Below are 15,647 nucleotides of genomic sequence, written 5' to 3' on the forward strand. Positions count from 1 at the left end.
CCATGAAAGTCCTGATTGATGGGCAATGAGGTTAACTTCGTTTTTCTTGTGTTTCCAGGTCCTGGAGCTCTGGGGAACCGTAGAAGTTTCTAAAGAAGTCACTGAAGGAGTCAAGTCCTATAAACCAGGGGCTGTACTAGCCAGAGGCTGCATCTGAGAAGGTGGTCCTGGCTCAAGGGAAACAGCTTGTGACTTTTAAGGTGCAAGTAGCAGCAAGATCACAAACTTGCTAATCCCAAGATATGGTTTCAAACTCTGTAACTTGTTAGTTGTGTGACTTTGGGGCAAATGACTTCTAAGATTTCAGTGTCCTCATCAGTAAAATGAAATACCACTTCTGATCTCATAGGCCGGGTAAGGAGATGGATGGGGTCAAGTGTTAAAACCAAAAAGCACCCTGGTTCTCCTTCCTCTGTCTCTTCCACTTCTGGACCAGAGTCACTGGAGCAACGAATCTGGAAGGTGGGAGGAGTTCTACAAAGACAGAGGCTGTTAGCACCAGGATCACAGTCACTGAACGATGAAGCCAGGCTCCAGCATCCCAGCCTCCTGGGTTTCTTGAAATCTCTCTAGTATGTGTCCAAAGCGGCATCATTGCACAAGACAATAGCCACCCGCAGAAAGGGATGGGTGAAAGGTCAAGCCGCCTCCCCTACCACGTGCAGGGCATCAAGACAGCACTCAGGGGCTCCCTCTTCTGAGTGAGCAGACTGCCCAGCTCCACCCTGAGGGAGCTCAAGAAAAAGTCATGAGGTTATCATGAAAGACACAGTATTTTCCCAAACATCATAAAACCCTGAGTTAGATATAATCTGGATGACAACCTTCACTGGAGGCTCATTTCTTTTAAAGCTCCATGTCAATGCCAGTATGCAAAAAAGGGTTCGTCTGCTTTTAATAACAACCCGGACTGACTTTTATAAGAGAAAGTATCAAAGCTCCTTCCTTTTGGAGATAAACATCTGAAATGAGTGCCATCATTAAGAAGCTACAGTAAAGCCTTCCCTGGAAGACACGAAAAATGGTGATGACAGAGCTGGAGGAAAGAGAGGTTGTGTGGACCCCACGATACAGCCCCCTGAATTTCATGCCATACAACCATGAGGTGCAGGAATGAGTACATCGAAGGGATGAATGTGTTTAGTATAAGCTTTTTGCTGGTACTACATTCTCATCATTTAAAAAGATTTCCACTGCATCTCCCATCCTTGTGAAATATATAGCAGTTCACATTATCCTTCTAGAAAAAGAAGTGGAGGAAGAGGAGGGACAAATGATGAAAAAAACTCTCATGGAGGCAATTAGTATACAAACTCTTCCTGGGATAGATGACTCCACACTTATCCCTGTGCTGGTTTCTACACACACACACACACACACACACACACACACACACACGCTGTGGAAAACAGGACACATGAGCTACTTCACCTCTACCCTCAGCCTGACTCCTCACCCCAAACATGCTCTTCATCAACACATGCTGTAATCTCAGGTTTGCCAACAGCAGACACAGGGCAAAGAGGGACACAACACATAAAATGTTTGTATAGAGCAATGTAGGTCAAGTTCAGAAATCTGAATAAAAGCCTGGCTTTAGCATTCCATGATGCCCTGTACAATGATCATGTTCTCAGAGATGCCTTTTCTGGACATCTTTTGCCTGAGCCCCGTGCCTGCTCTCATCAGCATGATCCCCACCAACTCCCAGAACCTAGCAATAATAAAAAGTACAATGAGTATCTCTGAATGAATGAATGAATGGGAGCCATTTTGTCATCCCATCCCTCTTCCCTAAACTGCTCACCCCCACCATTTATCATCCCCTTAGTCTGTAACTTAAACCCCTGAGAAGGTGAGGGACCAAAGTCTATCACATCCTTGCTGTGTGGTCCAGCCAGATTGACAATCTTTATCATGACCAGAAGTTAGGCCAACATATGGCTATCAGTGAGGGAAACCCAGGCTTCCTGGCACAGGAAACCAGCTGTTGTACAAGAACCTCTCCCTCTGCCAGGGGTTCATGGAGGGTGGTCCACTGTTTGTACATCAGAGCCCAGAGCTCATGAGGCAAAGAGGTCCCACCAGGGTGAAAACCTCCTCCAGAGATAAGCTATCCAAGCCACAGTCTGTCTGGCCTGATAATACAGTAAATGCTCCTAAAAGCAGACACCCCACACATGAATGTGTTTTGCAGTAACCAGCATGTCATAGGATGGTTAGAACATGCTTTATCGGGACTTCCCTGGCAATCCAGTGGTTAAGATTGCACTTCCACTGCAGGGGGCACAGGTTCGATCTCTAGTGGAGGAGCTAAGATCCTGCATGGTCAAAAAAAATAAAAACACGCTGTATTTACAGTGATCACTCCCAAAAGCATCACACAGAAAACTGCATCATCCACGCTAGGAACTTGGTTTGCCCCAAGTTAAAAATATTCCTTCCCTGTGGAGGTAAAAAGCTGGGGGAACTGTTTTGATTTCATTTGAAACCCTAAAGTGGTTTCCAAGGCAGAATTCTATCTTGTTGAAGGTTCAATGGGCAATCGTTACAAGCTCAGATGAATCTAGGGAGCCACTAAAAACCACCGTGCAAAGGTCTCGCGGTTAATGGAGGAACTGTTTACCAAGGGCAAACTCTGTCAAGACAGTAGATGCTTTTCCAGATGGAAGATATCAATTTCACTGATGCTGTGAGGACAACTAATAATCTTTTCTTTCATTTCTCAGAGGAACACACACACAAAAAAAACACAAAGCCAAAAATGCCCTCCTCCTTCATCCTAGCCTGTATCTGAAGATGCTGATTTATTCATTCAACAAAAATGCATTGAGCCCTTACTGAGCATCAGACACAATTCTGATGGCACTGGGCAGTGGCAATGAATGAAACAACACAAAATCCTTCCCTGAAGAAGCCTACATTCAGTTGGGGGGTGTGGGAAGTAATTAAATATTCCATGTGTTGGACAGCCAGGAGAGCTAGGGAGGAAGAGAGCGGAGGGAAGGTGATGGAGCAGGCTGGGCTGCAATTTTAGATACGGGCCTGCTCCCCGGTGTCTCAGAGAAGGGTCCACTGAGCTAATCAAGCCCTAGAGGTGAGGGAGCGAGCCCTGTGGAGGGAATACCAGATGCGAAGGGAGGAAGGGTGTTGATACGTACAATGAAGGGCAGGAAGGCCGGTGTGGCTGGAGCAAGTGAGCCATGGGGAACATGGTGGGCATTGGAGGCTGGAGATGACTGGCTGGGAGGGAAGCACAGATCACACTGGGCCTCCGGGCTGCTGCTGTGCATGCAATGGAAAGTCACTGGGGTCTTTGACTTTTCATTGACATGGATGACACTATCTGACTTCCATCGAACAGGATCACTCTGGCCACTGTGTCAAGAATAAACTAAAAGGGCCACAGGCAAAAGCGGAGCAACCAGTTAATGTCAAGGCAATGATTCAAGAGAGAGGTGACAGTGGCTTGGGCCAGGGTGGTGGTTGTGAAAAGGAGGGAAATGGTTGGCTTCTGCATCTCTTCTGAAGACAGAGCAGGTGGGATTGGCTAACAGATCAAATATGGGGTGAGAAAGAAGGAAAGGAGTCAGGCATGCGTGCGTACTCAGTTGTGTCCAACTCTTTGCAGCCCCATGGATGCAGCCCACCAGGCTTTTCTGTCCTTGGAATTCTCCAGGCAAGAATACTGGAGTGGGTTGCCATTTCCTACTCCAGGGGATCTTCCCAACCCAGGGATGACTTTAAGGTTCTGCTCTAATCAGGGGGAAGACTGGAGGCGCCATCATCTGCATTGGGTAACTGATGTGGACTGGATGGTTCAGGATTCAGATTGTCACATCTGAAGTGGGAGGTGCCTATTGGACATCTGGGTCCGTCAGGCAGGTGGGAGGAATTCTGTCTGAGTTCAGGTGCAGGATCCAGGCTGGGAAGATGCACTTGGAAATGAGCAGCGAATAAATGGTATGTAAAGCCATGGGTCACCCAGGGATGGAGCCTGCTCTCCATTATTCAGAGGTGGGGTCCAAGAGGAGGACCTAGCCAAGGAGTTGAAGAAGAAACAGCCAGAGTGGTGGGAGGAGACCCAAAGGAAGAAAGAAAGGAACCCAGGGAGCCAATAGGCCACAGAGGAAAACTCAGAACTGAACAATGCAGTTCAAATCATGCTGTCACACTTCATGGAAAAGAGGCAGGATTGGGGCTAAAACATTGCCACCATATTTTAGACATTCTAAGATATCTGAAAGCACTCTTTAAAAATTGAAGTACAGCTGATTTATAATGTTTCAGGTATACAGCAAAGTGATCCAGATATATAGACAGGCAGACAGATAGATAGGTACTCCTTTTCAGATTCTTTTCCGGCATAGGCTATTACAAGATATTGAATATAGTTCCTTGCGCTATGTGGTAGGACCTTGTCGTTTATCTATTTTATTTATAGTGAAACTGTAAGTCACTCAGTCGTGTCCGACTCTTTGCGACTCAATGGCCTCTATAGTCCGTGGAATTCTCCAGGACAGAAAACTGGAGTGGGTAGCCTTTCCCTTCTGCAGGGGATCTTCCCAACTCAGGGATCAAACCCAGGTCACTCACACTGCAGGTGAATTCTTTCCCAGCTGAGGCACAGGGGAAGCCCTATATATAGTAGTGTGTATCTGTTAATCCCAAGCTCCTAATTTAGCCCTCACCCATCCCTTCTGCCTTTGGTAACCACACATTTGTTCTCCATATTGTGAGTCTGTTTCGTAAATAAGTTCATTTGTATCATTTTTTTAGATTCCACATATAAGTGCTATGTTTTTAATCAATGCCTTTCCATAGCTCAGTTGCAGTGTGTGTGTGTGTGTTTGTGTGTGTGTGTGTTTTCTTACTGGAGTATAAAACAACAGTGCATCCCACAATCAGTGGCATCTTTAATTTGACAAAATATAGTAAGAATTTTTTTTTAATTTATAAACTTGAACCCACCTACTTTTTACAACTTGACATATTAGCAACCCAACACATCAAATTCTGTACACACATTGCAAGGGTAACAACTAATTACTCGTGAAGAACGATCAACAGAATTCTAGCAACTCTTCCTCCTCTGCAAAATCTGCTTACATAAACCTGACCAGGTTGATTCAAGGACACTCACTGGTAAGGGACTTTTTTCCCCTGCTTGTATTTTAGCCCTACGTGGTGAAAATGCTGATGTGTTTTTCCAGTATCCCAAAGAGTTTAAATTCAAAAACTGTTAGTTAGATAAATGAGAGACTAAAATATACATCGAAAATAAATATGTTCAGTAGCTCAGTCGTGTCTGACTCTTTGGAACCCCAGGGACTGTAGCTAGCCAGGCTCCTCTGTCCATGGGATTTTCCCAGCGAGAGTAACAGGAGTGGGTTGCCGTTTCCTCCTCCATAAAACATAAATACCTGTCCTCTAAAGCCTAGAGGAAGAAGTCACCATAGGGTGGGCCTGGGGAGGACAGCAGCCTTCCAAGGGCAAAGGCCACACCTCCCTCCTCTCTGCACGAGGTAATGCTTTTGAAGTTGTCGCGGTAAGAGGCTTTTCTCCTGCAACGGCTGTGTGTGCTTTATAATTCTCAAACAGCCTAGAATCCACCAAAAGGTGCCGTCTGCTGGAAATAGCATTACTGGAAGCAGAGGTGGCAAAGACAGAGGGTGGGGTGTGGGGGACTGGAAAGCAGCCCGCCTGTTCCTGCCTGTTCCCTGTGAGATGACTGCAGCCCTAAGGACAAGCAAGGACCGGGCAGCCTTGTCAATGGAAGAATCTGCTCCCTTCAGCCCGGCTCCCCGGTGTTTACACTTCAAGTCTGTTTCCCATAGGAAATTTGGCCTGACAGACAAGATGACTGTCTGGAATCTGGAGTCCAGGAGGCTTCTGGCAAAGGAAGGAGGGTTTCTTGGTTGCAGCTGCTGCTGCTGCCATCCAGGGCTGAGAAAAATCACGACCAAGTTCAACAGATGTGAGTTCCTATGAGCACAACTCCGTCACCTCGGACTTCTATGAAACAGGTTTTCTGTTTTCCAAACGGCCCTCAGAGCCTGCAGCCATTGGGTAGCTGGCTTGAGAATGCTTCCATTGCAAGCAATCCAAGGAAAAGGGAAAAGGAGGTAATCGGAGTGGCTTCTGTGGAGGCAAACTCATTACTGATGACAATTTTATAGTTGTTTTATTTCAGAACAAGTTGGGTTTTGCTAAAGGAAGTACATTTTTCTTGATTGGGCATGGTAAAAAAAAAAAAAAGTCAACCACAGAAACCTAGAAATTTCTAACACTGGAAAAATTAAAATCCAGATTTTTCATCAATCCAGACTCTGAGAAGCAGAGAGCGGTGTCCAGAGTCAGATAGGTGGCTGAGTTTAAAACCTGGCACTACTTCTTTATAGCTGTGTGACCTTGGGCAAGTGACTCTGCACCTTGGTTTTCCCACCTGTAAAATGGCCATGGTAGTAGCTCACCTCATAGGGTTAAGAAAATTAAACTTATAAAAATGTTTAGAACAGGATATGGCCTTCAGTAAGGATGATAGCCCACCAGACTCCTCTGTCCATGGGATTTCCCGGGCAAGAATACTGGAGTGGTTGCCATTTCTTTCTCCAGGGCATCTTCCCGACCCAGGGATCTAACCAGAGTCTCTTGCATCTCCAGCATTTGACAGGCAGATGCTTTACTGACTGAGCCACCAGGGAAGCCCAAGGATGGTACCAGTCTTTGTTAAAGGAAAGTAGACAATAAAAACTTAATGGTGGCAGAAACCTTTCTTATAAGGTTAGAAAATTATATTAGAAAGTCACAGTTTATTTGGGTGATTTGCACCCCCAAATCACCTCAAGATCTTGCCTGTGTGGGTAGCAAATACCCCGTAGTCTCACTTCAGAGAAACATGTAAAGTGGAAAAGCACTTATTATTGAATTCCTAATGCACTTCATTTGTTCTTCATTTCTGAACATTGCTTATGGTGGTTTTAATAATTCAGATGAAATGTTGTGTCATTCCTGAAATCTGATTGAAGAGTATATTAATGTTGTCCAGATACATCCAGGGCACAGCTTCCAGTTACTCAGCATCTGTCCCCAACCAACCTCTGCAACTTCGGGGAAATATTTATGACAAAACACCATCACAATTCCATTCCTACAATGTGATTGTTTCTTACTACTTCCCCTGGAAAGAGGATGACGCCTGCAGAGTTGTGAAACCGGGAAATGGTCTTCCTTCATAAGCCCAACAAAGACCAATTTGATCCAGAGTTGGACGCCTGGTCTGGGAGATCTCACATGCCACAGGGGAACTAGGCCCTCTCTTACTGTTTCCCCTAGAAAGAGGATGACGCCTGCAGAGTTGTGAAACGGGGAAATGGTCTTCCTTCATAATCCCAGCAAAGACCAATTCGATCCCGAGTTGGACGCCTGGTCTGGGAAGGTCTCACATGCCACAGGGGAACTACGCCCTCCTCCACAGCTACCGAGCCTGTGCTCAAGAGTCTGAGAGCCGCAACTCCTGAGGCCCGAGTGCCATGGAGCCTGTGCTGCTCAGCAAGAGAAGCCACTGCAACAAGAAGCCTGTGCATCACAGCTAGAGTACCCCTGCTCGCCCCAACTAGAGAAAGCCCTCGCACAGAAACGAAGGAAGATCCTGCACAAACAAAATTAAATAAATGAATAAAAATTTGAACAAAGACCAATTCTCCCACACTGTCCCAAGCCCAAAGGAGTACAGTGCCAACTGGCCAAACAGAAAATTGCCATGACTTTAGAAGTGAAAGAAACATATAAAACTCACAAAATGCCACAGCATTCTCAGTCTCCCTTCCTCCTGGCCACATAAAACCTCATCTTGAGTTTCCAGTGCTAGGATTCCATGAAAGTAGGGTAGTTTTGTGGAATTCAACTTTAAAACCACAAATCCATAAAGGGTGAGAGGAACCCCCCAAAAAAGAGGCTCTTGTTGATGAGAAAGGTGGGAACCACTAGCCTGGCTTCAGAGTGCTGGGGTCTACAGGGCATTCAGGAACACGGCACCACCTGCTTAAGGTGAGCAAGGGTAAGTGAGGTCTTACATGACCTCTTATACAGAACACCCAGGACTAGGCGATTTTATCCTCACCCTTATCCTTCTGAACAATTCAGTGTGAAATGGATAAGGACCAGAAAATGATCTTACTATGCAGGATTATCTGCTGCCCAGAACTCACTGCAATCAGATCAACAAGGCATTGTTTCCAGAGGCCTCTCTGAGCACCTGGAATGGTTTTTCTGAAACAGAACCTCTCTTTGTTATGGGATTTTACCTGAGTGTACCTTTGAGGACAGCAATTTGGAAAGAAGAGATCTTCCTTTAAAAAAAAAAAAAAAAAATCTTAAATATAAACCTCCCAGGGCAAAATCCCGGGGAAAAAGGTTAAACTGCTGAAAGAGATAATAACATCTGAATGAGATGACTGTGATTTAGCTGGAAAAGCAGATTGCTGAAGCTCTGCTTCCTCAGAAGGTAGGGTCAGGTATTGTTTGATTTGGCACTTCCATTCTTTCTACAAAATAGGATTGTTTCAAGGACACAGACATAGTAGTTTACAGGGTTACAGTGGTCATAAAAACGCCTAAGATCATTGTATTAAATTGCTTTGTGTTGCTGGACTAGATTTACTTCTATAATTTCCTGTATTCTCAAGAACTCTGAAAACTACACCGCAAGAGACTTTCAGAAATACAGCTGTCCATAATCTATCCATAAACACAGCTACTGAAAGAATGGAATCGCTCTTTAATTGAACAGGATGGGTACGTTGTTTTCTGCTAACTATATATATTAGAACAAAGGTTCTGCCTGGCCGCTTAAAGGACAATTTAATGAAATATCAGATCTTAGGCAAGATCCAATATCACAGGAAAAAGTATACTGTCTATCACGGGCCTTTTACTGGGTCAGTTGACAACTGGGGAATATGCATGATAAATTAAAATATTGTATCCATGTTAAACTTATTGAAGTTGAAAACTGTGCTATTCTTTAAGAATATATCCTTATTGTTAGGAAATAAATACTAAAGTATCTGCCATAAATGGTCATGAAATGGTTCAGAAAAACTATTTTATGTCTAGTCCTCCAGGCTTCTCTGTCCATAGAGTTCTCCAGGCAAGAATACTGGGTAGCCATGCCCTTCTCCAGGGGATCTTCCCGACCCAGGGATTGAACCCAGGTCTCCCACATTGCAGGCAGATTCTTTACCATCTGAGCCATCAGGGAAATTACCTATATATTATATATTATGTTTCATGACATTTTATACATAACTAAACTACCTGGCACATTTTATAATATAAAACATATATATTTTTATAGAAAAAGAGCAAGCAATAATGCAGAAGGGCAAAATGTTAGCAATAGGTCAACTGAGGACACGAATATAGATATTCTTTGTACTGATTTTGCAATTTTTTCGTGTTTTTGCAATTATATCCATATAAAAATAATTTTTTTTAAAAAAGGGAGAATTGGAGTCTTCCTTCTTCAGCTGCCAGCAAAAGGCTGTTTCATTCAAGTCTGTGCAGGCTCACCCCAAGTAGGAAGTTCACCCCATTCTTTCACTTGGTTTGACATTCACAAAAATTAGCAAAGGGAAATAAAATGAGTTGTTTTCTTAAACCTCCTCCATATTTCTGATTATAAGTGTAGCATGGGCTTATTAGAGAAAATTTAGGTAAAAAACAAAACTAATAAGGGAAAAATCCACATAAACACCACCAAACTGAAAGAAACTTCATTGTCACTTTGGCATATTTCCTTTCTGAATTTATTCCCAAGTTTTAAGATAGCTAAGATTATATTATATAAAGTGTGTAGTATGGTGGCTTTTTCTACTTTAATCTAGTATAAATGTTTTCCCATGTCATGGGTAAAAAAAAAATAAAAACTTCATAATCCTCGACCTCAACGTAACATTCATAGTCATAATATGGATATGCCACAATTTACTTAATCATTTCCCTAAAACCAACCCTTTGATTACTTTCGGTTTTTATTTATTATACATGATGTTGAATTAAAAGTTCAAGATCCTTGGGTTTAAATTTTTTTGTTTTAGTATTTCTGGTTTGTATCTTTATGATAAATTCACAGAAATAGAACTGCTGGGCCAAAGAGTATAAGCAATTTTAAGACTCAATACAAAAGGTCAAACCACTTTACAGGAAGTTAAGCTTTACACTTTTATCTTTAAGGAGAAAGGTCCTGAATGGGATTGTCAAAACGTGGGCTGAAATCTTATTTAATATTAAAGAAATGGAAGTTTTACTGCCACAGTCTGAAAACTTCAGTCTTCAGATCACACTTAGCTACTGGGACAAGTTTCACAAGCTACGTTTTGCCCTCCAAAGAGAAAAAACTGAAATATTCCAGCCCACACTCATACATACTGTAAAAGATAGGGTAAAAGATATGGGGCCAGCCTCAGGTGATCAAGATATACTAAGCTTGGGTGGCTAAAACCCAAAAAACCTTCCTATCTTCCCGACAAAAATGAGATCTTAAAAAAAATAAGGGGGGAAAAAATACATGTGGGTAAAGTGATACGAACCTAAAGGCAAGGTTCAAATTCGAAAAAGCGCCCTTCAGACAAGTTGCTTTTTTCCTCCCTCTATTTTCTCAGCAGGCTCATCAGGAGATACAGATTCAGTCCCACCTTCGCTGAAACAAAGTCTGCCTCCCCTGGGTCAAAGCAGCCAAACCTCTCTGAACTTGATCCCCTCACCTGTTAAACAACAAAGTCGAACAAAAACCCTGAAGGTCACTTTCGCGTCTCATTTGGAAATACTGTCCTTTAAATGCCCAGGGGAACCAGGATAGATGAGCCATTCTCTCCGAACATTACGACATCGCATGCTAACCACCTGATTTCTCCTATCACAACCAGATCAAACAGCACTTGGTATCAAAAGAGATTCCCAAAACTGTGGAATCTCTTTTCGGAACTAGTTTGGCAGGCTCACCGTGGCCATTGCAGTAGTAGATCCACTTCTCCCGGTTCTGGGTGGGGGCCATGGATTTCTTGAGCCCCGCCTTTTCCACAATAGCACTGGGATCCTGCCGGGGCCCCTTCTTGAGCGTCCTCGAGCTTTTCCGGATGCTGCACACCACTATCACCACCAGCACCAGCAGCAGGAAAAGCACAATCATCCACGGAAGGTGCTCGTTGATGTCGAAATGCTTGTGTGGGTTCTGCCTGGGGTGGCCCCTCTTGAGGCCTTTGATGGGAGTGCTTGACTTCTCACCCCCAGTGGCCTCCATGGACGGCAGCAGCTTCAGGATGTGTCTGTGGTGGGGGCCTTGCTGGTGGTTCACTACCTGAACGCTGGGGAGGGTCTTGTTCATGCCCTCCTCCCCGCTCGCTGAGCTTGTGTTTTCAGGGACTGTCCCTTCCTGGATGCCACTTGGCACCTTTGGTCTAACAGAGGCAGAAGAGTTGGATTCTGTTGAGTTGATGCCTAGAAAAAAAAGAGTAAGGAGGGGGGAAGAGCTTTTCTATATGTGGGGTATCTACACATTCCCTCCTTTTCCTAGTCATCTCCAAACCAGGTCAGATAATCCAAGAAGAGATGACCTATGGAGCTTTAGAATAAATGATATTGTACATTTTCACAAAGACCTTGACAATGCCTTTACGTGAGAGGTTAAAACTCAGCTTAACAGATAAACTCACTTTCTCCTGCCAACAGCAAGGGAATCCTCAGGGACCAAGCACCTGAGCTTCACAGAAGCGTCTCCTGTGCTGCACCTACTATGTCAACTCTTAATTGTTTTGATTATTAGAAAACTACTTCCAACTGAATGCCGCTGTCTTTTAATTTCTTTATTCTTCCTCTCCCACCAACTGGCTATTTCATGATGCCATGGTAAAACGGAAAACATGACTAAGATAAAGGAAAGAGTTCAAATGCCAATCTAAGTTGGACCAGAGAAAGGTTTGGTGGGATACTCGGTGAACAAAATAAAGCAGGACTTCCTTAGAATGTGCTAGTAATAGAGAAGCAAGATTTGGGCAGGCAGCTTAGTGGACTGCTTTCAAAGAAGATTCCACAAGCAATTTTCCATTAAGGAGTGAAAGCTAGGGATTTCAAGTCCCGAGAGACAGGACCTGACCCCTGAGGAAACCTGGAGAGATCACAGGAGCTCTCTGAGGAGGCTGCTTCATTTCCAGCAGCGGTTGTGAGAAGGCCTTCCTTATGGGGTCTCATCAGAAGGTCAAATAATAACCACACGGGAGGAGCTCGCTGGACAGCTTTCGGCCATCATCTCATGAAAATTAAACTCAATCATAAGGAATTTGAAAATAAAAGCTAAATGTTATTCTTGCCTGAGATTCAAAATGATTTCTGAGGAAAACTGGGATATACTTGATGAAGGACATAAAGTCCTTTGGGAAAAAAAGAAAACTCTTTTCCAGATGTGAATGCTAGTTACCTTAACGTGACACAAATGTGCTTGTTCCCTGACACTCCTACCTGACCTTCCTTTTCTCGGACTCCCTCGGATCCAACATTCATTTTTCCCTTCCAGATGTCGTGGTATTTTTCTCCCCTTCTCCTTCTGACCTTCAGTCTGTGGCTCCCCAGGACTGACTGGGTGTTAGAAAACCTTCAATCCGAAGGGACCTTAAAACAGCCAAATCACTCATTTATGGTGTCATATGATTGACAAGTTTGTGACCTGGGCCTGCAGAAGTTCAGTGATTTCCCTAAGGCTACACACTGACCTTGTTTCTCCTGGTTCTAATTTTCTAGCTTGATGTCACCTAGTTCTCAGATATTTTACTCCTCTCTAATAGCTCACACTTCTGAGTCTCAATGTTTCCTATAGGTCCATAGGAGCTAGACTTTAAGTAGCCACAAAAGGCACGCCCCCATCTTCAAGGGGTGACTTGGGAATAGACAAGATGGAGAAAGCATCATGGGTCCCAGCCCATTCTTGGTACCGCTCCACAGGGATCGAAGCCTTCCTCACATACACAATTCACGAGGTTAAGTTACCTTTGGGAATGAGAGTGGAGGAAGGGACATCGTGGGGTTCCGTGTGCTCAGGGCGGGAAAGGCTGGTTGTGCCAGGGGAGGGCGGGGCGGGGCTGGAGGAGGACGGGAGCGGGCCGCAGACGTTGTCTGCCTCCTTGGTCCCCGGCTTCATCACCACCATGTTCTGACTCAGACAGTCTGTGTACACTCTGCATCTCATCACACTGGAAGGCACATCGGAGAAGGTCCCCCGAGCACACTGCTTGCACCGCACGTCCTCCATCTCTGTCCCCTTCTTCCGCACCCCCCAGCCCACGGGGCACACCGTGTGGGGGGCACAGCTACCATTCGACTGGAACATGCCAGGTGGGCAAGAGCATTCGCGGTCAGTCAAGGCAGTACAAGGCAATTTCTCGATCATCGGCCAGGGGCACGGCTGACTACACGCGTGGCATTTCTCGATGCCATTCTCATGTCGGGTAAAGGTCCCCGTGGGGCAGCTGCTGCAGACACGCAGGCTTATGTTGGTACAGTGCTCGGACACGTAGGTTCCTGCCGGACACTTGTCACAGGTGAGCACCTGGCCGGTGACGCGGTCGACGTGGTGGTATTTGCCAACGAGACTTGGTGCCTTCTGCTCTGGCTGAGCCCTGGTGGTACTGAGGAATCCAAGCTGAAAGAAAAAAAAAAGAGGGGAAAGGAGGAATAAAAGCTAAGACGATGTTACACAGGAAGAGGAGAAAGGATGGGACAATCCCTACCCGACCATCATCATCCCCATTAAAAGTCTGACCAGTTCTGTGCCATTTTTTTTTTAAATATTCATTCATTTATTTGGGGTGCATCGGGTCTCAGTTGCAGCTCTCAGGTTTCTAGTTGTGGCACACAGGGGCTTAGTTGCTCAGTGGCATGTGGGATCTTAGTTCTCAACCAGGGATTGAACCCAAGTCTCCTGCGTTGGAAGGCGGATTCTTAACCACTGAACCACCAGGGAAATCCCTGGCACTGTACCCTTTTAGAGGCTATATCATAAGAGAGAGAGAGAAAAACAGACTACAGTTCCACAGGGGGCCTGATCTCCTGGCTGGAAAGTTTTGGTTTTGTTGCCTGACCTTTGCCTCAGCTTTCTTTTTTTCCATCTGTAAAATGAAGCTGCAAACTGATTATAAAATCAATGGAGAATATGAATATGAAAGCACTTTGGGACTCATATTAAAAAGGCTACACAGCAGATAAAATCTTAATGCAAGAGGAAAGTAACTTGCCGAATAGTGTCTTCCTGCTCCAACCCAAATGTTGAGACCTGGACAAATCAGCTGAGATGGCAGGATGACAAATATTCAAGCTGCTACTCCCATAGCAACAGGTGACCCAACTGGCGTTAACCAATAGACAAAGTGTGATTTTTTTTCCCAAAGGTTTTGTCTTTACAAAGCTAAATGGTTTTTTGTTTTTATTTTGTAAATCAGAGGCAGGCCCTTGGTATCCTGAATGCGCTTTAAACAACAGAATTAATGCTTTTTAGATGCAACTCCTGTTTGTTGAGGCCATGATCAATGGAGCCTGCAGCCACCTAAGAGCCTAAGAAGAAAGCGTGGGAAGGAGGGCAGTTAAAGTTCAAAAAAACATTTAAGAAAGTTCCCTATAAAATGTAAAAACAAACTGAGATGATGCCTAAAAGCTGATGTTACAGAAAACATCTAAATCAAGAGACACAGTCAATGAAAAAACCTGAGGCTGGTTCTCTATGATCGAGATTCTTCCGTCTCTCCTTGATACAGGGGAATTAAATCAGAGCTTCAAACAAAGCCTCAACTGCAACAACATTACTCTGAGAAGCTTTTTAGAAATCCACATCCCCAGCCCATCACCTGAGATCAGGTGGATCTGCAATGGGGCCAGGAATCTGTTTTGGTCTGATTTGGTTTTTAAGCTTTCCCAATGATTCTGATCCCCAACTAAGTTTTGGACTTCCTGAAACAAGGTGGGCCCCCTTGGGCTCTAATCCCCTGTGATTCCCAGAACCACTTTGGAGACAACCCAGCTCAGTTGTCAGATCCTTCCCTCCAACTCTCACCCAACCTGGCACTTCCTATTGTTTTTTCTTTTGGCTGTGCCGTCTGGCCCATGGGATCTTAGTTCCCCAACCAGGGAGAACCCTAACCTTGAACTGGGAGCATGAAGCTTAACCACTGGACCACCAGGGAAGTTCCCTTATTATTTTAATATTGCTCTTTTAAAATCATTATTTATAACAAAAATAAACATCTTTTTTAACTTTTTCTTTTATATTGGCGCATAGTTGATTAACAATGTTGTGTTAGTTCCAGGTGTATAGCAAAGTGATTCAGTGACACATATATATGTTATCTATTCTTTTTCAAATTATTTTCCCATTTAGGTTGTTACATAACATTGAGCAGAGTTCTCTGTACAGTAGGTCCTTAATGGTTATCTATTTTAAATATGCAGTGTGTACATGTCAAACCCACATTCCCTAACTATTCCTTGTAACCATCCTACTAATTATGAAATAGAGTGAAATGTTTAAGTCTCTGCTCAAAGCCACCTACCCCCAGAGAAACACTCTATTATGGTATGCATCTTTCCAGACCATTTTCTGAACA

General features: G+C 44.3%; 1 protein-coding gene across 1 annotated transcript in view; it reads right to left on the reverse strand.

Moving 5' to 3' along the window:
• The window catches only part of TNFRSF21 (TNF receptor superfamily member 21), a 61,961-nt gene that overhangs the window by 31,593 nt on the left and 14,721 nt on the right, over nucleotides 1–15,647 (reverse strand). Inside the window, exons 2-3 of the mRNA XM_043907670.1 lie at nucleotides 13,042–13,693; nucleotides 11,005–11,499 (exon numbers count right to left, since the gene is read on the reverse strand). Coding sequence (XP_043763605.1) covers nucleotides 11,005–11,499; nucleotides 13,042–13,693 — 1,147 coding nt within the window. The remainder of the gene's footprint in view (nucleotides 1–11,004; nucleotides 11,500–13,041; nucleotides 13,694–15,647) is intronic.

The sequence above is a fragment of the Cervus elaphus genome, chromosome 7 (genome assembly GCF_910594005.1).
Source record: "Cervus elaphus chromosome 7, mCerEla1.1, whole genome shotgun sequence".
Lineage (NCBI taxonomy): Eukaryota > Metazoa > Chordata > Mammalia > Artiodactyla > Cervidae > Cervus > Cervus elaphus.